General features: G+C 34.0%; 1 protein-coding gene across 3 annotated transcripts in view; it reads left to right on the forward strand.

Moving 5' to 3' along the window:
• LOC121873261 (probable helicase with zinc finger domain) overlaps positions 1–22,738 on the forward strand; it is a 39,737-nt gene extending 16,999 nt beyond the window's left edge. For 2 of the 3 annotated variants that reach the window (XM_042376686.1, XM_042376688.1), the window contains exons 13-16: positions 1,788–1,974; positions 2,564–2,750; positions 4,427–5,299; positions 8,088–22,738. In XM_042376686.1, coding sequence (XP_042232620.1) covers positions 1,788–1,974; positions 2,564–2,750; positions 4,427–5,299; positions 8,088–9,201 — 2,361 coding nt within the window. In that variant the 3' untranslated portion in view covers positions 9,202–22,738. The remainder of the gene's footprint in view (positions 1–1,787; positions 1,975–2,563; positions 2,751–4,426; positions 5,300–8,087) is intronic. The other variant, XM_042376687.1, reaches the window with a different exon arrangement.
• The last annotated feature ends 586 nt before the right edge of the window (positions 22,739–23,324 follow it).

Below are 23,324 nucleotides of genomic sequence, written 5' to 3' on the forward strand. Positions count from 1 at the left end.
CACGTTACGTAACAAAAAATGGCAGCAAATTTTAATGGTAGATTCTCTGAGTTGCTTACCGAGTCTTTAAATTTTGTTCAGTTTCTGTTCAAGGCAGATGTAAAATATTATGGCTCTTTTGTCCTCAAAATAGCAGAATTACAGGCTGACAACGAGGCAAAGATGAATTTTGCCATCTATGATGACATATCAATGTTTTGGGTAATATATCAAATTGACATTCAGCGGATAAAATTGAACTATCAAGGTTCTGATAAAATTTGGAAGCTCCTATGTCTGTGAGGCAGCTTTCCCGTCAATGATATTTATAAAAAATGATTACCGTAATCACATATCAAACTTAAACTTAGAAAATTGTGTGCTATGTTGTTTAATCGCACAATTTTACCCCCTAGTTAACCAAATTTAAAAAAAATGATAATGTACACATGTTACATATGAATGATGACTATAATGCAACTTGAATTGACATATTAGTAACTAAGAAAACTGTTTATGTTGCTTAACCATATAATTATATCCCCAGATATAGAACATTAAATTATCATATAAACATGTCACATATTAAGCATGAGAGAGTTGTAGCCTGCTTCTGCCAGTGTTTACTTTTAGACTTCTCAGTTATGTAATACATTTTCCTTACTTGTTTTTGTAGTTAAATACGTTTATCAAAATGTCCGTATTTACTCTAAGGATCATCATATATACAGAATATGTAATGACTTGGGGTCGCACTGGATAGGCAACAGTACTAGATGGGGTCTAACTGGAAAATGCTTGGGAACCCCAGGTTTAGAAGATCAAGTGAGAAAATGAAAATAAAATATTTCTGCTCATATTATCATGGTACACAGATACGTGTTTTGTTTTTATTAACCCTTAGTCCCCGGGTGACATTCCAGAACGTCCGACCAACATGCCCCGGGTGATGTTCCAGAATGTATTTTCCCGTTTATTTATTTATTTGTTATTTTTTTAAGTTGATTTTTTCTCGGTTTATCTGGGGGGGGGGGGTTTACTGTGCCAGCAGCACCCTAACCCGGGGCTTAAGGCATATGTGTCGAAGGTGAGAATGAGGAGACATTGTTCGATGTATCATATGTGACTGTATTAGTTATCATTGTCACCAACATTACCCACCACATGTAGTAATTATAAAAGTTAATGGAAGAACTTAATGTGATAAATACTTTCTTGGTGACTTATCTTAAGTGTTTGGACAAGTAAACTTTTATCATTTAAGGTTTAGACATGTACAGAGGACCAAGATGAAATGTTTATGTTGTAATGTACATAAACTTTGTGTAGGTGTAGAGCAAATAGAGAAGAAAAGAGTTTGAGTTGGAGTACACTAAGAAAGAACTTTATTGCAGTGTGCTAAATGCACTCTATAAATGGACTAGATGTTGGTGGTTTGTGTGGTGATGTGATTGATATTAGATTATAATTTTGTTGATGATGGTCAGAGACTAAAAGGATGGATGAAAAAAAAAAGAAAGAAAAGTTTAAAATGTAGTGTATTTTTGTAGTATAGTTGTTAATTGAAGAATGAATCAATAATGGTAGATTTAATAGGAAATAGATCTTGAGAAATAGTATAGTGAAAGGGTGAACTTTTGAGAAATTAATGGATGGAAAGAAAAGTTTAATTTGAAGTGCACCCGAGGTGAATTTAAAGTTAAACATATTGTGTTTGCTTTAAAAGACTCCTACAACTAATTTGGTTCCTATGTACAGTATTATGATACATATATATATATACTCATGTGTGTGTGTGTGTGTTTCAGGTGTACGAGGTGTGTGAACAGGTGGGAGAAATCATCAACCATTGGCCAAAGAGAGAATGGGGTCCAGTTGGTGAGACTTCCATAGGGGTTGTAACACCGTATGCTGATCAGATGGTTCGCATTAGAGCCGAGTTAAGGAAACGCAAACTATATAAAATCAATGTGGAAAGGGTTCTTAATGTACAAGGTTAGTATATTGTGACTTTTTTTTTTTTTTAATTAGGATTGTTTTACCCTTCAGCATGTTACCAGTGATTATGGGAAACTTTGCTGGGAGACTAGTAGAGGCAGCCAAGAGAAACTTTGAAAGATTCTTCTAAATGTTTGTAATCAACCTGGCTGTATTAGTTTGTATCTCCTGAGTGCCATGAGCAATAAACACTTGGTTGACCAGGAAGTATGATGAAGGGAAAAAAAAACTCATCCTGAGCATACCCTGAGATATACTGGTGGTATATTATTAAACTTGAATACAATGGAAACAGGCTAGAGTGCAAGTTGTTACCTCATGATTAGGTAAATTGTAGCCATTTCTTAGGTGACACTGGTTTTATCAGAGCAATTTCCTCAGTTTTTCATTGTTTTTCCTGATGTGGGAAACAGTTTGCTTACCAGTAACAAATTCATCAACACTCAAAGGTACTTGTGAACCTGGCTCCAATCTTGCAATTATCTTTAGTTAATCATGAATACTTAAACTGTCACGTTTTCTTTTCCCTCCACATTTTTTTTTGTATACTGTATACCTAATTATATTTGATTTTTGAAACTTCTAGGGAAGCAATTCAGAGTGATCATCCTTTCGACTGTCCGCACACGCCACACTTGCAAAGCAGGTGATGAGGGACTTGATTTTGGTTTCCTCTCAAATGCCAAGCTGTTAACCACTGCCATTACCCGAGCTCAGAGTTTGGTTGCTGTTGTAGGAGACCCAGTTTCCCTCTGCTCAGTTGGAAAATGCAGGTTAGAACACAATGCTTTTATGATTTTAATTTTCATGATTTTTAATTTTTTTTTATTTTATGGTTTTGTGGATTATTCATTTATTGTAAATTTTTTCTTTGCATTTAGAGCTGTAGAAAATTTACATTCTCTAAGCATATACATTTTCTTGCACTCTCCAACCCATTTATCCCTCAAGATTATGTTCTCTATTTCAACCCAATTTTCTCATATTTTAGTTGGACTTATTAAAAAAATGACTAATGTATCACCTCTAGGTTAAATATTGGTAGATTTTATGTTAAGATAAGTTTCATTAGATGTGTGATTAACCAGATCATTCATTTTATTGTTTTAGCAGAAAAATAATGTTTTTGCATTTTTTTTCTTGGACCAAAAAGCTGAAAGATTATCTTTAGCAGTCACTTAGCTTCCAATGTCCAGGCATCCAAATCAATGTCAGTTCTACTTGTTTTTTAAACAGGCATGATTTATCAGTTATAATCTAAGTTTTTGTACATATGCAATAATGAGGTACTGTATGTTGTTTCTTGTCCATCTATGTTAGTACTGTATTTTGGAGTGTTTCAGTATTCTTCACAAATTTGATTTAGCTTTTGACAATTTTTCATATTTTTGTGGATGTACTGTACAGTATTATCCACTTTGTAAATTAACAAGTGTCTGTGTTCTCTGCACTGTACAGCATATCATGCAACAAAAGTTGGTGTTAAAACCTCCGACCAAACATGGCAATTTACACACGCACACTTTTTGGAAGTCAAGCCAGTCCATCAATGACAAGATTATGGTCCCTTTTTTTAATGGTTAGCAGTCATATGAGGGAGTGGAATGTGCATGCACTTGGTGATCTCTTCCAGTTTCAGTTCATGTACACCATTTTTTCTTATGAATACAAGACATCTAAGATTATAAAGTGTTTTCAGAAGCTGGATAAATCTTACTGTAAATGAAGTGAAACAGTGAAAGTGTGGTGTTTCAGTTTGAGTATTTTCATTAGAATTAACATGTACCCTGTAAAGTGTTTTTTGTTTGTTGTGAGATGTGAATGTATAAGTTCACTTATTTATTTATTGTGTTTTGAGGTAATGTATGGACCAAAGATTGATATATGTTGGTCTTGTTTTTATTAAATATTTAAATTTACCAGGAGTGTATATGAGGCGCTCCGCATTAGAAGGGGGTGAAGCGCCAAATTAAAAAAGCTGAGAAAAATGAGTTTAAAGTTTATAGAAGTTCAAACAAACATATCTTTTTTGTTTTTTAAGCTAGAGGGTTAATTTTTTTTATCGTACAGCTCAATCCCCCTCCTAGTGAACTGTGAAAACTGGAAGTTAGTACTGTACTATGAATAGTTATTATTTTATCGTGAGTTGAATGAGACTAACTACCCGTGATGTACAGAGTGCACTTGTGAGTGTTCTGACTCATGACTTTTTACTACAGTGTTTGTTTTAATTTCCTAGAGCTCCAAGATGCAAGCAAGAGCACTATAACAAACTGCTCTATGGGGTAGTGCTAACTGTGGTATTACTGGAGGCAATATATTACTATTACCAGATGATGATGATGATGATTTACCTAAGATATATATCAGCAGAGTTTGATGTTGATGATATGCTCTCTGTTTAGATTGGTCTGTAACACACTTATTTTTTATACTTATCCTCCCACAGAAAACTATGGGAAAGATTTCTGCAATTGTGTTCTGAGGCTGGTTCCTTATATGGCATCTCCTGGTCTGCTTTGCGGGGACAGCTGGATGGTGTCGAATTCAAGAAAACTTATGTGTTGAACCCATTAGCGCCAGAGTTTATTCCTCGTTATCTTTATTATTCTCCACTACCACCACTACCAGTAGTGCCAGCTATACCACCTTATGTTGGCATGTACCATTCATATAATTCCTACATCCCCACCTACCCTATCCACCCTGTTATGGGACCTCAAGCATTACCTTACATTCACCAAGCACCTATGCCTCCTCAGTGGTCTCCAGTGCATTATAACCCAGCTCCCAAGACACAAATAGCCAGACCCCAACCTGGTAGGCTTGGTCAACCTCTAATTGCGTCCCATTCTTTACGTCCAACCGTGGTCACAGCAGCACCTGCACCTTACATGGATCCACATGGGTATGATTATTCACTGCATCCGGGAGTTTTGCCAGTGTATCCATACCAGCCTGGTAATGTTCCTCACCGCATTCCACCAATAAGAAGACCAGCTGAGCTAGACCCATTCAACCGCAACACATTCATGCCAGCACTGCCTGCACCTTATCAAAACATGAAACAAGTAGCTCCTCCAAACATATTGACCCAGCCTCCTGGAATGCGATGTACTCGCTTTGGTCGTTCTATAGCTGTTCCTACACCCCAGCTTGGTAGGGTAACAGCACAGAGTGAAGGAGAAAAATCATTCCAATTCTTGAACAATGTGCATTTTCCAGAACGGCAGCTTTCATCCAATCCATCATCTATAATTTCACAGTCAACACGCTCTCGAGGACAGACTGAATCACCACTGTCAACACATTCCAGAGAAAGGTAAGTGTTTCATTTTTTGAAGAGAATTTGATTCAATATTTATTCATGATGTGTTTGTGTACCCTTATGTCAGAGGTTTAGGCAGTACAGTGGTGTCGTGATGATTCATTGGTTAGGTACTGGAAGACATCATTAATTGTCAAATTACAGTATAGTTTAATTAATTTAAATGGTAAAAATTAGTTACTGTAGGTTCCAGAGTCTCCCCAAAAAAAAAATGTTCCAAAACTGATTAATTAAACAATAAATATTGTACATTTCATAAAAAATACAGTACTAGCACCTTCACTTCTCATAATCATCCTCTGGGTGACACTAGTTATTTTTTAAACCCAAAGTTCCTACGATCCCCCAAAAAGCCTATTTTACATTTTCTTTCACTTCCTGACCTCATTTATTAAGTTATTCTCTATCTTATTAGTACAGTAGAAGTCCAAAAATCCGGACTGCTTGGGGATTGGGTCGGTCCGGATTTTCGGATTTTCCGGATTCTCAGGCAGTACTTTTAAAATTAAAATTTAAGGAGGAATAAAGAAGAGATGAACAGGTACATTTTGATAGTTTATTCATTAGCAAATAAAGCATGCTTCATTTATCAAAACGAGCAGTTTTAAAGAAAAATAAAGTCGACACTAGACAAAAATGTAAACAAACTGTCTAATACCATGACGAGTCTTGAAATTCCTAAGCCATCCATCACTAAATGCGCACTCTGATTCAATGTTCATTTGCTCCTTAAAAGACTTTGCTTTGGCAATAAGCATCGGCCCAGAAATTGCCATACCTTCTGATCGTTTTAACAAAAACCATTCGTGCAACACTTTATCAAGATTTTCTAATTTGGGCCAATGTAAACTTTTTCTTTCAGCAATTTTAATGTAAGGCTCAGAAGAAGCTGTGAATTCTAGAATTTTATTCTTTGCCTTTTTTATATCATAAATTGTAGACTTTCCAATGTTGTATGTTTCCATTAGAACAGCATTGCTCACATTACATTCTAGTTTCTTAATTATTTCTAAGTTTGTCACTCAATTTCAATGTGTTCTTCTTTCTCTTCACACAACGAAGTTTATCTACTTTAGGGGCCATTATTATGGGCTTGTACTCTGTACATGGAAAGAGTAGGACTCAAAAATTACATACGTTGTCACAGTTTGATTGCTTGTTTTAAAGTGGCAATCGTGTGGTCGTTTGTTGTCGCTGTGCAGCTGTGGCATTCACGCATGCACACATACACACAAAAGATTTATAGTGCCTCAAATTTTACATTTCAGTTCAAGCTAATTACAAAACTAACAAAATTACCTACCTATAATTTACAATTACTTTTATTATTAGAATTATGTAAATTAATTTTTTAAAGCAACTCCATTCATTCTCATAACCCACAAAAGCCCGCTAAATTTAAAAAGTTTGAGTTTTCGAAAAGTCCGGATTCTCGGGTGGTCCGGATTCCTGCCATCCGGATTTTTGGACTTTTACTGTACTAACATCATGCTCCAATTAAATATCTGTATAAATTCAATATCCCATGTTTATTGTACAGTACTAGTTACCTAATTTGTATAACTTTTAACTCAACTCACACACTAATCAATTGGACATCTAATTGAAGTGTTTCACCATTGTGTACTGAAGTGAGACCTTTCATTCAGGAAATGTTACAATAATTTTATGCTAACTGTACATGGGTAGATTATTGAAAAGTATTATCCTCACTCCATATAGTTTTAACTTGGGGATATTGATCAATTTCACTTAAGTAGAAATAAATTGGGAGTACAGTGGTCCCTCGGTTAACGAACACAATCCGTTCCAGCAGGTTGTTCGTTAACCGAAAAATCAGTTAACCGAAACCATTGTTTCAATGGGTTTTGGGTAATTGGTTCCAGCTCACCGAAAATTGCCTAAATTCAACAAAAATGGTAGAAAAGTTCACTTACTTTGAGGTGTGTATGTAGAAGGCTCCTGGATGATGATGATGGGAATTAGAATGGGGGTGGAGGAGAAGGAAGAAGAGAAGGCATTGGGGTGGAAGAGAAGTCACCCCATGGCACCATCTCACCCATAAAATTTTAGTTCTCTTGGTGTATTTCAAAATTATTTTCTTAAAATCAACACTGCACTGCATTATATATTGTCAATATGTAAAATATATTTCAAAATGACCAATAATTTGCTTGGAAACACAGAAAAAAGCGTTTAGTTAAAGAGAGTCTCAAGCAAGATGTTACCTCCAGTGAAAACAGAGAGAGACTTACGCCTGTTTGCTGTGTTAAGAGGCTGGATGCCGCGCATTAAACTAGTCACTTTACCTTCAATTATGTTCAATAATTGTTAAAATGACTAAAAAATTGAATATTAAACTTTTAAAATTATTGAATAGTATAAACTTCTTGATATTTACTAAAATAGTAAGGAATTTAAGCCCTAGAACCGATTAATGTATTGGCGGACTAATACTAAAGCTGGTTGACCAGCCAGTGCAAGCGAAAACATGTTGAGGTCGGTTCGTAAGAATTTCGTTAACCGAATTTAAGAATCTTATGGGAGGCAGTTCGTTAACCGAAATTTCGTTAACCGAGGGACCACTGTACTCACAAAATTAGTAAAGGGTGAATTCATGAGATATTTTATTTACAATTTTAGTGCATGATTATGAGGAAATGCCATACATATATATTGTGAGGCATTCAAGTGTGTCAGAAGTTGATGGTTTATATGTTTAGAAAATCAATATGCATGTTGTATACAGTACTGTAAGAAATAGCATTATTGATTATTCCAGTTCTCACTCCAGTACTAGTGATGGTCAAGCTTCTACGCAGTCACAGGCACAACATCGTCTTGTGGTTAATCAGCTAAATCAGCCACAGAATGAGTTGCAGTCTCGTGTACTGGCACATATGAGACAGCCGCCTATACTTCAGGTGCATCCCCAATCCAATGGTAATGTTGGATCTGAGGACTCCACTCTCCCAGCTCCTGAAGTTCCAGATGTCGTACGGATTATTGATGAGCTCATTGGTGACCATTCTCCCACCAAGACTCCTAACCAGTGGAATGCAAGTGAATCAGACATGGAAAGCAGGGTACCGGTAGATCCCATTCAAGGTATGTGTCGACCACCACTAGATTCTTGGTCAGGAAATCCAGTTTGTGTTATGAGACCCCCAAATCCAAATTTCCGTCATCATGGTACAAATCCTTGGTCCATAAACCCTGCTAATGTAGGAAAAATAGTGACTGTGCAAGAATTGGAGGCCTCTTTACACAGTCGGCATCAGAACCACGGTGTCAACTTCTCGGGTTCTGTGGTCTCTCGGGCGCCAGGAGGACCGGGAGGACCTGCATTCACCAATAGAGAAACTGAGAAACCAGTGGCAAATAGAGAAAGAGAAGAGACAGTTGTTAGGGAAAGGGGAGAAATTCCACCACCCCCTGGATTTAGTGGATTAAATAGATTAGTGGATCCCATGGCACAGTTAGATCTTAGAGATGTTAATCCAATTGGTTATCGAACTCCCAGCCTTCCGCTATATCTAAGACGTGGCAGCCGAGAGACTTCAACTGGTAGTGTCCGAAACTCTCCTCACAATTCACAGTCAGTAAACTCGGCTTCATCTACGTGGCACTCTAGTGGTGATAATATAAATCCTTCTGTATCTTCACATGGAGAATTTGGTCTGAAAAATATATCGAGTTCTCTTGGATTATCGCAATCAGGTGCATATAATGATGCACACAACAGCCAAGACAATAAAACTTATGCTGGTGTTTTACGGTCTTCACTTCAGCCATCGGGTACAGATAAAAGAGATGATTCAGGTTTTTCTCTAAAGGATTTAACAGAGAAAAAAATGTATACATCAAATAATCATCTCTACCAGTATTTTCCCTAATATTGTTGTGCATTAAAGCACAAGGTACAATTTTGCCATTCTTCTATGATGTTTTTACTGTCAGTATTTATTTAGGTATTACAGGAAATGCATGAAGCATATTTTATACTAATTACATTTAGCTGTATTTAGATGCATGATAATAGCTGCAAGTGACCAGAATTCATTCATTAGATAAAATGTATTTGTTAGGAAATAAAAGTACAAAAAAAAGTGTGAATAGTGTGTAAAAATATTTGTCAGAATACAGTAATTTATTGTGTAAACTGACATATTTAAGAAACATTTTATATCTGGGGACATGATGTGTCACCTGTCACTTCAATTTATTTAATAATTGTAATTGATTTTATTAAGATTTTGTTATTATACTATGTTAAATCTTGAGTTTACTTTTTAATGTGATGATAAATTTCAAATGTCAAAAACTTCATAAAATTAGCACTGCTCAACCTTAAGGAGAAAATTTTAGATATTTATTGTGAGTTTCCTTAAAAGTTTGTACCTGATGTTATCTCCCCTTTAACTTATCATCCTGGGACCAGTATACTAATACAGTAATTATTTTATTCAGAAAACTTATTGGGGTGTACAGTATAGTAGTAATTATTCTGTTGCAGTTAATTGGAGTATATCAGTATTTAGTTATGATTGACACAATTATTAACATTTCAGTAAACATAAAAAGCCATTCTGGTTTGGATGTGATATGAATTTGGGGCTTTTTTTTTATCAGCATGAAGCATTTGAAGAATATAAATATTACACTCGTATTATTCTGAACTGATTTACTATATAACCTTGTGCACTCCATGTACTGTTTTTTATTTCTCTTGTATAATTATAATTGACAAAAATACAAATTTGGTTAATGACTAAATTTAATATTTTTACTTCTTGAAGATTATTTTATGGTAACCTGTCTCTATTAATCATAGAAAGTCTGTTTTGAGAGTTATTGATTTTAAAGAATAGGTTTATTGTATTTAAAAAGATTTGGTTCATGCATTTGGAGGATATTGGTTTTATTTTGAATTTAATGGTTATTGTAAACAATCCGAGGAAATATATAGTTTTAACTGTCATTGAAAAGTCACGAATGTAACATGCAGTGTTGTGAGTTGTAGAATTTGATCCATCCAGGTGCTTATTAATTTACAAACATAGGTCTGTTTATTTAGTAAGAGATATTGTTTTAGTGGTGCAACAGTAGTTCAAGACCTCTCCCATTTAAGGTACAGTACAGTGGCCCAAAACAATAGAAAATACACAAGCATGTTTTCCCTTTACTCATTATCATTCATACTTCTGTAAAAGATGTGGATGTTATTTTACCATTCTTGCATACATGAACTAACTATTTTAAAGACTTTATTGTACAGAAAGAAAGTTACTCCTTTCCTCATTAATAGCCCATATCCAGCCTCGGAATTACAGTTTAAGTATTTTGGGATTTCCATACTTTTCTTAATCCTACCTAAATTAAGAAATACATTTTCTAAACTAAGAAATATTCTAAGAATGTTAGGTAGTTAGGTTAGGTTTGTTAGAATCAACTCATATTTGACAAATAGTTTAATTTTGTGGTCTGGTGGCTGCTGTATTTATGCAAATAATATCATGTTTCAGTGTTAGTTTTATTTTCATTATAAAATGTTTGAAAAATTACAATCTTAATATTTCTATTTTAATTTAATAACTAAATGCTTAGATAAGTTAACACATATTAAAGAAAACTCATGATTAGTGGCATCTCAATTGCAGTAACAACACATTAAGTAGGGTGTCACTTGAACTACCCCACAAACTAAAATTTTTGTGCAGTGCATATGGTCTAGTCTTGAGGTAAAGAACAACTTATCTTCTATACTTTAAAGTCTATATAATAACTAGGTGTGCATGAAGGGTAATATATTACTGGTATCAAGACATGTTCTACTGTGGTACTCCCTTCCATAGCCTCAAAGTTGTTTTTCCTATCATTCCAAACAAGCTTGTATCACCCATCATTAAAGATAGTCACCATTCAAATTGTTCTCCATAAAGAATGTGATTATGTGAAAATATTATCAGGAAATCACAAATTATCAGAACTACAGATACCAAGACGTTTTTTAATTTTAGTTTGTCCAATAGAAGTATGAAATTTGTGTTTAATGACTGCCACTTCTAATTCTCTTACATAAAGTCTTCTAAGATATCTGCATTTATTTATTTATTTTTTAAATTGTTGGAAAGCCAACTTTTGGTTGATATACTGTAGTGAATAATTTTAGTTTATCCTGAAAGAACAACTTTTGAATCTCTGTTTGAAGTTTAGAAGAGAATCTTGCCATTAATATTTGCAAACATCTTTTAGCAAGTGATGATTGTGCCATATCCATATGTTTTTACAGGTCATGTTATATTTCCTGGTATTAACTGATCATTTGTCCTGGAATATGTACCACGCAGTATCACTCTTGCTTGAGGCAGATTCTTCATATGTGATCCTTTTGGGATTCTTTTAGATCCAGTTAGGGTTATTTTATTTTCTCATTTTATTATGTAATATCTTTTAAGGTGCAAATAGAATTTTATTCATTCTTGTCTTTTATCTTGAGTGTGGTTGCATTTAGCTTGTTGACATAAATTTTTAATTTATGTACTGTACCGGGTAATCCTATTTTATTCATCATTAAGTAATCATAATAGTTTTATTTATTCTGGATCTGAGTATTTCTTTAAGGTCCTTACATTATTTTTTTTCCTTTTGTAATTTAATAGCTTAAGCACTTCTTGGGTGACTCCAGTTAGAATTCAATGTCACAGGGTTGAAAAACAAGGATCTGGAGCACTGATGTGTGTGACTCGCACTAAATAGACACGGCTATTTAGCTAACCAATTCAGAAAATAAACCTCAAAATGGTACAAATTGGAAGTATTAATTTACCTGAAATTTGATGGCATGGAAGTCTTACCACTACCCATTTAGGAATGCTTTGTGATCGTCATATATGCAGCTATAATGCCGTAACCCTTCACTAGTTTCCATTTCTGGTTTCCAATGAGTACTTAACACTGGTTTATGATGTCTGAGAAGATTACTGTGACAAAAGATTGTCCACTACATCCTTCCCATGTTTTCTCTATTCTCAGTTATCCTTTTCCTTGTTCCTTATTTGCTCATATTTACATAGTGGGTATTACTGATATGTACTTGTTAGCTCTGCAAATCTTTTTTCTAATTTCACTGTGTCATATACCATAAAGGCTCCTTTTAATTTGATGTGGTTGAACAGACACTGAAATGTTCTAAGTAGTGACTGAGGTTGATATGGTATGGTTATTGCAAATCTTAAGGGGACTCATTACTGCTTTACTTGCAGTGGGCAATACAGGGGGTCCTCGTTATCCGTGGTTAATTGGTACCAGAAAAATGCCTCTGATAACGAATCCCATCTTCTTTTGCCTAATCACTTCTAATTTTACATCTATACTATAGCTAATGTGCTTCCTTTTGAGTGCTGCACCACCCTGTTTGGGTTGGGAACTCATGGCTACAAAAATGATAAAATAATTCACCACAACATACATGAAAAGATACAACAAAGGCAGGAGTAAACACAACACAGCACTGGTCTGGACGAAACAAAGTGGGAGATTGGAGCAGGGACACGTGTGTGCATGCATGACGCCAGGAAGAGGATGAAATTTCAAACTCTTCATCTAAAAATCTGTAGATTTTATCCAGAGTTTTCGGAGTTTTTAAGTGGAATCTTCTTAAATGCGGGGACTTTTTACGTGGATGGTCATAAAAAGTTGACCACTTAACTGCGAAACTGCGGATAATGAATACCCTTATAACGAGGACCTCCTGTGCACATTTTGCCTAAGTAGAGGTATAATCCATTTTTGTAAATCTATTCCCACTTTGCCTGCTAGTAATTGTTGTTTGCCTGTTTTTTAGTTCAGAAGATTGCCAGTAACTGTTGTTTATAATATCTGTTGGAGATTTTCAATGCATCGTCTATTTGAATGTTTGAAAATATCTGAGTTTTCTAATGTCTCATTTGAAATAATGACATCTTAGAATTTAATTAATATTATCTGTGCCAAACACCAGTAGTACTTACAGTACTTTGTTTGATTTTTTTATTGCATTGGGATACACTGTACTCATTTAAGGCTAAGTTTTCTATACAGAAGGAGAATAAATACAATTTATATTTTAGTCTAGTTAATTTAGTGGCTCGGATGGCAATGGATAAAGTTGGACTGAAGATGTAAACTTTCAATACCAGATGCCTTCTTCCTCGTTCATTAGTCATCTCCCAGTATATAGGATATGAGTTGCACTTTTATGTGGAGTTTTTGTTCACCTCCATTCCCCCTGTTTCTTGCATGCTTTGGGTAACTGGAATCACCTAAGATGTGCTTAGGCTATGAATAGGGGATTGACACTGAAATCCCAGTTTAAAGCTGAGCACACATCAGGTAACTCATATTCTCTCCCAGCTCCCCTAGAAATACTCAAATGTGGTAACCTTGGGTCTTATGGCTATTGCTGAACAATGGTAAGACTAAACATTCAGTCTGTTGGTAAACTAATTCTTCCAATTATCATCCTCTTGGGTCCCGTGATTGCTTTAGAGAAGGATGACTGCTTCAGGATTTATTATTTGGATTAGTTGGTTAAATATGCATATCTAATTTGCACTAGTCATTTCGGGGCTCAATCATAGGCTTTCAACACTGAACTGGAATTGGAATTGCTTGCTCTGTACTTGGCCATAAATTGGGGTTTCAGATTCAATCCCTTATTTATGACTTACGGTACATATGGTGAAGTTCTTTATGACCTCTCACATTAGATTTTTGTCACAATTTATCAAGAATCGAGGAATAAAGTAAGTTATCAAGTTGTTGGATTGATCTGAACTGTGTTTGGTGACCTCTCTGTATGGTCATGTTAAGTTTCTGGATGGTTGATGGCTGCCCCTGTTTAATTAAACCATGCATTAGATTTGATCTTTGACTACAGCCACTCAGAAACCTCAGTTATGTACTGTATATTGGAATAGCAGGAAAAAGGAAGTGGATGGCCGTAACTTAAGGATGCTAGTCCTAGAATAATATACATATCCTTTAAAAACCTTTATTATTCATGGTTAACAAGGCAAAAATATGAATGAAAATACTTTGCAAAAAAATTTTCTCCATAGATTAGGTCATACACATGATATCTTCTGAAAAGAAACCAAAGCTTAATTGCTAAACTTCCACAGGACAAATGGTTGTGACTTGTGAATCTCAAAGAAATCTTTTTTGCTTTCCCCATCTTTGGGTGAAGAAGCTCTTCCTTGTTTTGTAAGCAGTAAATAGTAAAAGGGAAGGAGAAAAATTATCATTGAATGTTCTGAATGCTCTATTGTTTCAGTACCATATACCATATATGAATAAAACCAATGTCTGTTGAACCAATGCATTTTATCAATTGAGGATGTGTTTTATGGTTTAATGGATACAGGTCCTAGTTAAGAATAAACTGTGGTACATGAATAATATTTCATGTTAAAAACACATAGGACTCAGCAGATTATGTTTAATTCCTGGGCCTGACAGATTACTCATGGGACTCTAGTTAAGCCCAGCATGTGGTTATCCAGGGACCTGAGTTTGTACAGTTAATCAAAAAACTATCCTAACAAAATTGTGTTCAACAATTTTACACATCGGGCGAAGGATTTTGACAACCCAACCGAGACAACAGGTAGTTTTTTGATTGACTGTACATGCAAGGGAAACAACAACTGCATACAGAATGGAAGTAGCATAAAGGATATCAGTGGTTTTCAATCATTTATATGCCCTGCGACGTCTGTAATATTAACTTTGGTTTTGGGATCATATGTTTGTGAATATAACTATTAATTTAATTAATTTTTTATAATGATGGCATATATATTAATATTATCATAAAAGGGGAGTAGTTGCATCATATGTTTATGACTTTTACTTATACGTACACTATACGTACTGTACTGTACTGTATTTCAGTTTTCTGGTATTGAAACATGTACTGTATTTTGGTATTGTATTTACATTTTTTTTGTGTGTGTGCAAATATGATGGGAAGAATGATGTCAAACTTGAATTATTATCAATGAAATTTTTTTAATGGATTATTATAAAGGGATTTACATGTCAGTTTTACGTTTTAGAGTCCAGTAGACTAAAAAAAATTAAACTTGTTATCCAGTTATATCTTCAATTATATGTTGAAATATTTGTAACATTTTTGAGTCAGGATGTACTTGCAGTTGACATGTTGTATATTTCTTCATTTATGAGGATAGTTTCTTTTCCCCATCTTTCAGAAGATAATTGTCAAAAATTCTTGTGTTGTGGTATGAAGATTTCCAAAAGTTTTTCTTGTTTATTGTGGTTCATTCTACAGGTCTTTATATCTCCAGACTCCAGTCATGTTTATACTACAACCCCCTGATTCAGTCATTATATGTGAGCATTGTAAGTATTATTAGTTCCATAACTTATCATGCTTTTAACTTTCTTTTCTGAGTATGTGAATGTGGCGTAATTAATTTGTTTTTGGTCACATAAAGGAATATAGCAGGGATACAAAGTTTGCAAGATACTATTTTTGGAACCTGTATATGTACAGGGTGGTCCAATTATAGTGAACCAGTTTCAGGTTGGCAACACTGGGTAAGGGTTTGAGTGGGAGGAAGAAGCGGGGTGGCAGTTGGTGGCAGGTGGCCTTGGATTCTGAAAGAGAAGGTGTACTCTCATCGATTCCACGATATTGATGACCCGAAGGCTAGAATTCAACAGGAAGCTGATGCCATTTCTCCAGATGTGCTTCGTAGAGTCATGCACAACTTTCGCCAATGACTGCAGCAGTGTATTGCGAAGAGGGGTGCACATTTGGATGACATAACTTTCTAACATTAATAACTATTGTTTCCAAGGGTTTTTAGAAACTTGCAAACTGCTTAAATACAGATTTTGTCCATTTCATGAATTTTCATTTCATTTTCAACATGGTTCACTTAAATTGGACGACCCTGTATGTAAAGATGTTTTTGTGTGTCTTTGGGCTTTGATATCAGTGTCATGCCAGCTCTGAACCCCTGCACGTAAATTTTTACATGCAAATTCAGTTTGGTTAGAGTGGTGTGCAGTATACTGTACCTCTCCAGTACACCTGAATTTTTGTACAGTTTAAGTTGGCACAATCATCTTTCCTATGAACATACACACACAGTTTCTTAATCTAATATCAATACTGTAGTAACTTGGAACCCTTCTTATAAGCTCTAAATATGAAAGATTACTCAGACTTCTACAAGGTTTCAGGTTAGATAATATAGTGTATTTTGTCATTGCATGAATTTTCTCATTTTTAAATGTTACTGTGAAAGGTTGTAGGATATTTTGGCACATTGGAATTTGTATATATTGAATTATATGTGATTGTAAATGTAGTTTTGGCAAACATATATAGCCCAAGAAACCAAGTAGACAAAAAAAAAAAAATACAGTAAAAAGAAAGAAAGAAAAAAAAAAGGCCTGGCAGCTTTGCTTATGATAACTTTCATTAGAGGGATTTTATAGTATAAGTGTAAATAACCATTTTATATTTAGCCAATTTTAAATATTTTTTTTTTTACTTTGGCTCATTTGATTATTTAATCCTGATCTTAAAATTTACAGAGCTTTGAAACGTAAAATAACTTTTTTCTGCGTTTGAGTGTTGGTGAGTTCTACCTGATTATACTTAGAACTACAGTATACCAAATAACTTGGCAACCTACTGGCATGTGGAGAAATGAGTACTGTACTGTACCAGGTGTTTGCCTTAATATGTTAAGGTTAATGATTGTCAGGTTTACCATAAACAGCAGATATGTTAATTTATCTTAAGAACTTGTATGAGTTATGAAGTGATGAGTAGGTTGTCAAATGAAGAAGCAATGGTATGCTTGCACATAGACTCCAAAGTTATTAAAAATATTGGTGTTCTTCAAGCTAATTTTTTAAGATTTACTATGGTGTGCATTGGCTTTACTTTTATTTATTTTTTTATGTAATTCAGAGTAAATTATGTTTTAAGTGGGATCAGCATATATCCATTACATCATTGGTTTGATTTTAGTACTGTAGATAATTTATATGGATTTTTCAAACAACTTTTCCAATTTGCATGATAGTTGGTATATAAGATATTTTTGGCTGTAAACGTTTTGAAAATCTCACGTCCTTGTTTTATGGTTTCAGTGCCATTTACAGTAATTCCCATACCTTCCATGAATTTACCAGGAATACTTATACCTTTCGTTAATAACATACACCAACTTTTTAAAATATCTGTTGCCTCATACCTATCACAGTCAGCCCCCAAGGCAAACACAAAAAGTAGGTAAAAAATCTAATATACAAATTCAGATTTTCAGTAAGAAAAACAGATGAGTGCAATCATCTGCATATTATTGTATTTATTATAAGTTAAAAAGGCATAATACTGTACAAATATCTTGCTTCCAGCTGTACAACTAAAATCATATCCAATGTCTTGTTCATTGTCTAACTATAAAGTATCATGGTATATTGCTGAAGAAGAACTTTACACTGATTAACCTCTTCTTTATGTTGAAATGTCTGGAGCAACTTGGTGACCTATTATTTTTCATGAAGTTAAAAGTGTTGAACTTCCTAGTGAGCCATTACATAAACATTAGAGGATATAATAATTTCTGTACAGGTACAATATGTACAGATACAGATGAATCTGATTGTGATAATGCTAGAACACAAAAATACAGGTACAGTATATTGTATAATTTTTAGATATTGATTGAAAACTTTTATACTTAAATCCTAATGGAAAACACACACATGAAAACCGTGCAGTACTGTATGCTGAAGATGAAACAATGTATGAATGAACTTGATTCATTTGGAGAGGACTGTTTTTGTTACATAATTATTGTGTTAATAGCAGACATGAGGTATTCTTTGACATAAGTTTGTGAAAGGTGTGGGAATTATTGTAATGTCATTTGTCACATCAAAGGGTTTTACAATTTAGGTGCTGTGATGTCATTGTTTTATTCTCACATGAAATACCAAAATGAAAACTGTCATAATACTTCTGATAAAGAAAATGTTTATTGATGGAAGTTTAATGCTGTAAACAATGTCCTTGATTGATATGGGAAGGTTGGTAAGATAGGAGGTATTTGTTTGAGGCTATTTCTCTGGATAAATGTGTTGTGCTCTAGATATGATGTTACTAACTATTAAGCTTACCGTACTTTGAAAAATGCAAAGCTCTAAACTGCACATAGAACTTATTAGTAGCAATTTTGTATAATATTTAAATTTTTTCTTGGCTTTAGAAAATATCCTGCCATAGAATTTTAACCATGATCCTTTTCAAACATTATAATCACTAATATCTTTTTACGTAGTATGTATATATGTAGTTACCATTTTAAAAAGAAAAAAAATATTAAAATTAGATCCATAATGGACATCTATACTATATACAGGTGCTCATCTACTTAAGAACGTTCAACTTACAAACTTTTAGAGATACAAACATCATCACTGAGGGGGGTTACCTGCCAGAACAGGTGTTTAATGTGGATGAGACTGGATTATTTTGAAGAAAATTCCAGATAGAACAAACATTACCTAAGAGGAGAAGAGTGAGCCAGGTTTTAAGGTTGTATTAAAGGGTATAGCTGTACTAAATATCCACAATCTTTTCATTTTTTACAATATGTTTGGTATCTACAAGAGTAAAGTTGGACTTACAAACAAGCCCCAGGAACGTAAATCGTTCGTAAGTAGAGGAGCACCTGCGTAGATAAAAATGCTTTGAAAATTCTCTGAGGTAATATCAATGTGTTGTAAGTAATGCGGTGCATGAGTAAATACTGTACTACTGTATCATGATTTTATCTTTAGAGTAGATCATTATTGTTTTTATACAATAGTATTTAGGATTGGTGGTAGGTGATTTGTAGTATCATTAGTTGATGTTTTGCACAATTATGAAATGTTACTGTGGCATTGTTCTGTTGCTAGTACTGTACGTATCTTAAAGCTTACAGTTGGATTATTGTGCTGCAAATTGAATTTCTATAGAGACTTGATTGTGTTTTCGACAGCTTCATAATACTATGTAGACGCTATGACTCATAGGCTTTTGTTGTTATACAATCTCTTATTTTGAAAAGTCCTTCCAGTATGCCTACTGTACTAGTCTTACTTTATTCAGTCATTATTCCTTTTTCTGGAGGATTTTTAACTTAAGTCAGTCTTCTGTCCATTTAATGAATCATTGCATTTGATCCTGATGGTTTGAGGGTCTTGTTCAGTTATTTCTAATTGAATATTCAACAGCAGACAGTGAACTTCAGTGAGTAAAGAGGCACAGCTCATCAAGTTTCATGTGCCATGAATTGAAACTATTTGCATTTTTGCTCATAGTTGTACTGAAAATCAGTGAAATATTAATTCTTTAAAGAGATTGTAGCACTGGATCCAGGAAGAAAACTCAGGCTGCGATTGCAAGTTTCTTTGTGTGGCGAGGAGAACTGTGCTCAAGCGCGGAGTGAGAGTGAGTGAGTGTTCCGAGGCCTCCCACGAGTATATATACCGGCTGACTGAACGAAGCTGTCTCGGCTCAAGTCTCGAACCAAGTTCAGCCACGTCAGCCAGTCAACTCAACCACAGTTACAACAAAACAACTAGTTACAATTTCATGGGCAATACAAAAATGTACAAGGCATCTGTTAAGTTACATTACATTACAATAATCTATGACAGTTTAAATACGAGTAGAGAACTATGTGTAGTTATTCTTGAGTCACTACAAGATCATACCAGGGCTTCAAAATTGGCATGATTGTGTTTTTGGAATTTTGTGTTTATGTTTTTAAACAAAAAGTTCAAGCTTATGAGTTCAAAGTTGACATTGATTTTTAGGTTCACAGACGTAAAGAATACATAGGGATTTGTTTATCAAAGTATATGTAGTGGTGTAATAGCTTTGTAAAATAGAAAGAAATGCTATGTGAATATTTTTGTGTGTGTGTGTGGGGGGTGGGGGGGGGCAAATAACACTTATAGTTCATGAAGTTTGAAGTGTAATTTTACAACAGGAAACTAGTCTGACTTTGATTTAAGATTCAAGAATGTGACACTCTTGATAAATGTAGCATCTGTGTTAAACTTGATATTACTGTTATTTCTAATGCCTATGAGTTTAGAGGATCTGCTTGCCATTTTGGACACTGGTATACCTGGAATGCAATTGAGTATCAAAAAGTTAGACAGTCTAATGTGTTGCTTTTTTGTGAAGAGTTGATGATTCTTTTCTACAAACATGACTGTGAAATATGTGTAATTTCAAATTAATTCTTACTTACTCTAAATGTCAAAAGTGATATGAATGCTGAAAAGATTAGTATTGTGAAGCTGTGTGCTACAAAATGTTTGTACAGTATCCTAGTGTAGTATAAATGTATATTCTTTACATGCAATTATAACAAAAGTTCTAAAAATAATACAAACTGCTGTACATTATACATTGTTAAAAAATAAATAAAATGTGTCAGTATGGTGATGTACTGGTATATAAAAATATATATAAAATATTTGAATATTTTCTGTAGTGATTTAAGAATATTCAGTCAAGCATTATATACTGTACAGTACTTTTAAAAAGTGGAATGGAGTTTGGAAAATTATAAATTATACATTCTTCAAATTCTGTTTACTACTTTAGTATAGTAAAAGACCCAACAGAGGAGGCCAGAACATATTCCAGAAAAGCTGTTGGAACTCCTGATATCCTATAAGTAAACAATTTGTTTTATTCACAATATCACAAAATATTTATGATCTAAATCAATGTCTTAAGGTTTTCCTAATGTTTCTGAAAAATGATTTTGTGTGTGTGTGTACTGTACTGTATAGACAATGAACCTCTGACTTTAGAGTAGGTAGAGGTTGACATATTGTGACTAAACTTTAAAGATATAAAGGTAGACTCATATCTTCATAGAAACATACATTGTCATGAAGATATACAGTACGTATACATCTCCATGAAAGTATGTGTCCACTGAAATGTATAATTATGAGAATTTGTATATACAGTATACCTGTATGAATAAGTGTATCATCATAAAAACTGAATTTTTTCTTGAATGTTTATGATGTGTATGAAAAAAAAAAAAGAAAAAAAAAAGTAGAAGTTGGAGATTTTGCAACCAAGGTTTAGATAGTATGTAACCCAAAGAAAGTTATAGATCATATACGGCCACCATACAACACAGTGGCAAAAAACATGCAAGATATTATATATTTACAGTAAAAGGTATTAAAAGGTCCATCTGCTGAAAAAAAAAAGTGAAAATGTTCGAACATCATATAGTAAATTGCTTTTGGTGTAGTGCTTTGTAACTTATGCACTTAGTGTGTTTTTTATATACTGTACTGTACTACTGTACTGGTTATGTAGACAAACTGTATCTTGCATATTATGACTTAACTGATACCCTGTACTGTATAGAATTGTTGACAGATACGTATTCGGAAACTCGGTTTCATTTAAAAGTGAAAAAATTACATAATGAGGGAAGAATGGGCTCTTCATATTGATTTAGAGTTGGGGATTATTACCACTTTTATTATTTCTAAATCTGTATTACTAATTGTTAGGTGGAATTGATATAAGGTTGGAAAGTTTTGGTAAATTACTGTACCAGATACAGTATGTAAATATAATTTTAAGAGATAAATATAGTTACAGTACAACCAAAATGAACAGAGTTGTGGTGATTAAATTTTCTTAAAAAAAAGGGGGGGGGGAGAATCTAGTATCAAATAATTTTGGTGTTTGATTCTCATCTAAAAAAAACAAAAACATTGTTGATGTGTATTTAATAAAAAAAAAAAACTACTGTACTATATAAATATTGTAGTGTTCATGATAATTATGGTAGAGAATCTTGGAAAAATATTTATGGTATCTATTTCTTCTGATTCTGTTAAAGATTAACATATATATGAACAAGATTGAGGATTTAGTTTGTTTGAAATATTAATTTTGGGCAAACAAAAATTCCTGTAAGTCTTATAGGTCTTAAAATTTAAAATTTATATTTTTTCACCAACTCTATTTTCACACTTCTCTGTGAGTCCTTCTTTTCATCTGGTGGTGGAGTGGTTATCATACTGGGCATTGTGTGACAGAGATAAGCTGGTACTAGTTGTATAACCATATCCCCACCGGATTGTCTATAAAAATCCAACTAGTTGACATATATCCAGACAAAGAGAGGGGGGGGGGGAAATATACATATCCTGTGTCAACCTGTCTGTACTATAGGATGCCAGACCAATGTGGCTGACACTGTGTTACTTGTTGGGGTTCACTGTAGAGCTTTGAGCTTTTCATTCTGCTTTAGTCTTTTGCAGAAAGTATACATATATATAAAAAAAAAAAAAGATAGTAGGTAGATAAATAAGTAAAAAGAAAAAAAGTAATTCATGTGCAGGCAATTCTTAATAATAGTGTTTAACCTCCACTATCGCCAAAAAAGCTGTTTTTACTTTATTGCCCAATCCATCCACTGTCATGATTGTGTTAGTCTTTTAATGCAAGTCTGTCTGATCATAGGTAAGTACATTAAAGGAGAAGTACAAACTCATGTGAATCAATTTATTTTAAACTAATGTACAGTAGTTATGAATTTGTGTGTACTTTGATCCACACTTGAGTTGTTAGCATTTTTAGAGGACCCAATTTTGTAAAGTTATTGGCAGAGAGCCAACAACACAGCTTTACTTAGTGGATGTTATGTTGAGGGACTCATACTATTAGATGTGCAAAGAAAGGTTCAAGTGGTGGTAAACTAGTTAATAGTAGTGTAAGACACTTAGGTTCATGTCTTGTCGTTGGTACAAGTGTGTATGATATAACAAAGCCATACTTTTTCTTATGTGCTCACCTGTGACACTGCATGCTATGTGGGATTGATTGCACATGTTTTGTTATGCACGTACTGTAGTATTTTAAAATTGAAAATGTCATTGTTAAATT

Source organism: Homarus americanus, unplaced genomic scaffold (genome assembly GCF_018991925.1).
Source record: "Homarus americanus isolate GMGI-L3 unplaced genomic scaffold, GMGI_Hamer_2.0 scaffold32929, whole genome shotgun sequence".
NCBI lineage: Eukaryota > Metazoa > Arthropoda > Malacostraca > Decapoda > Nephropidae > Homarus > Homarus americanus.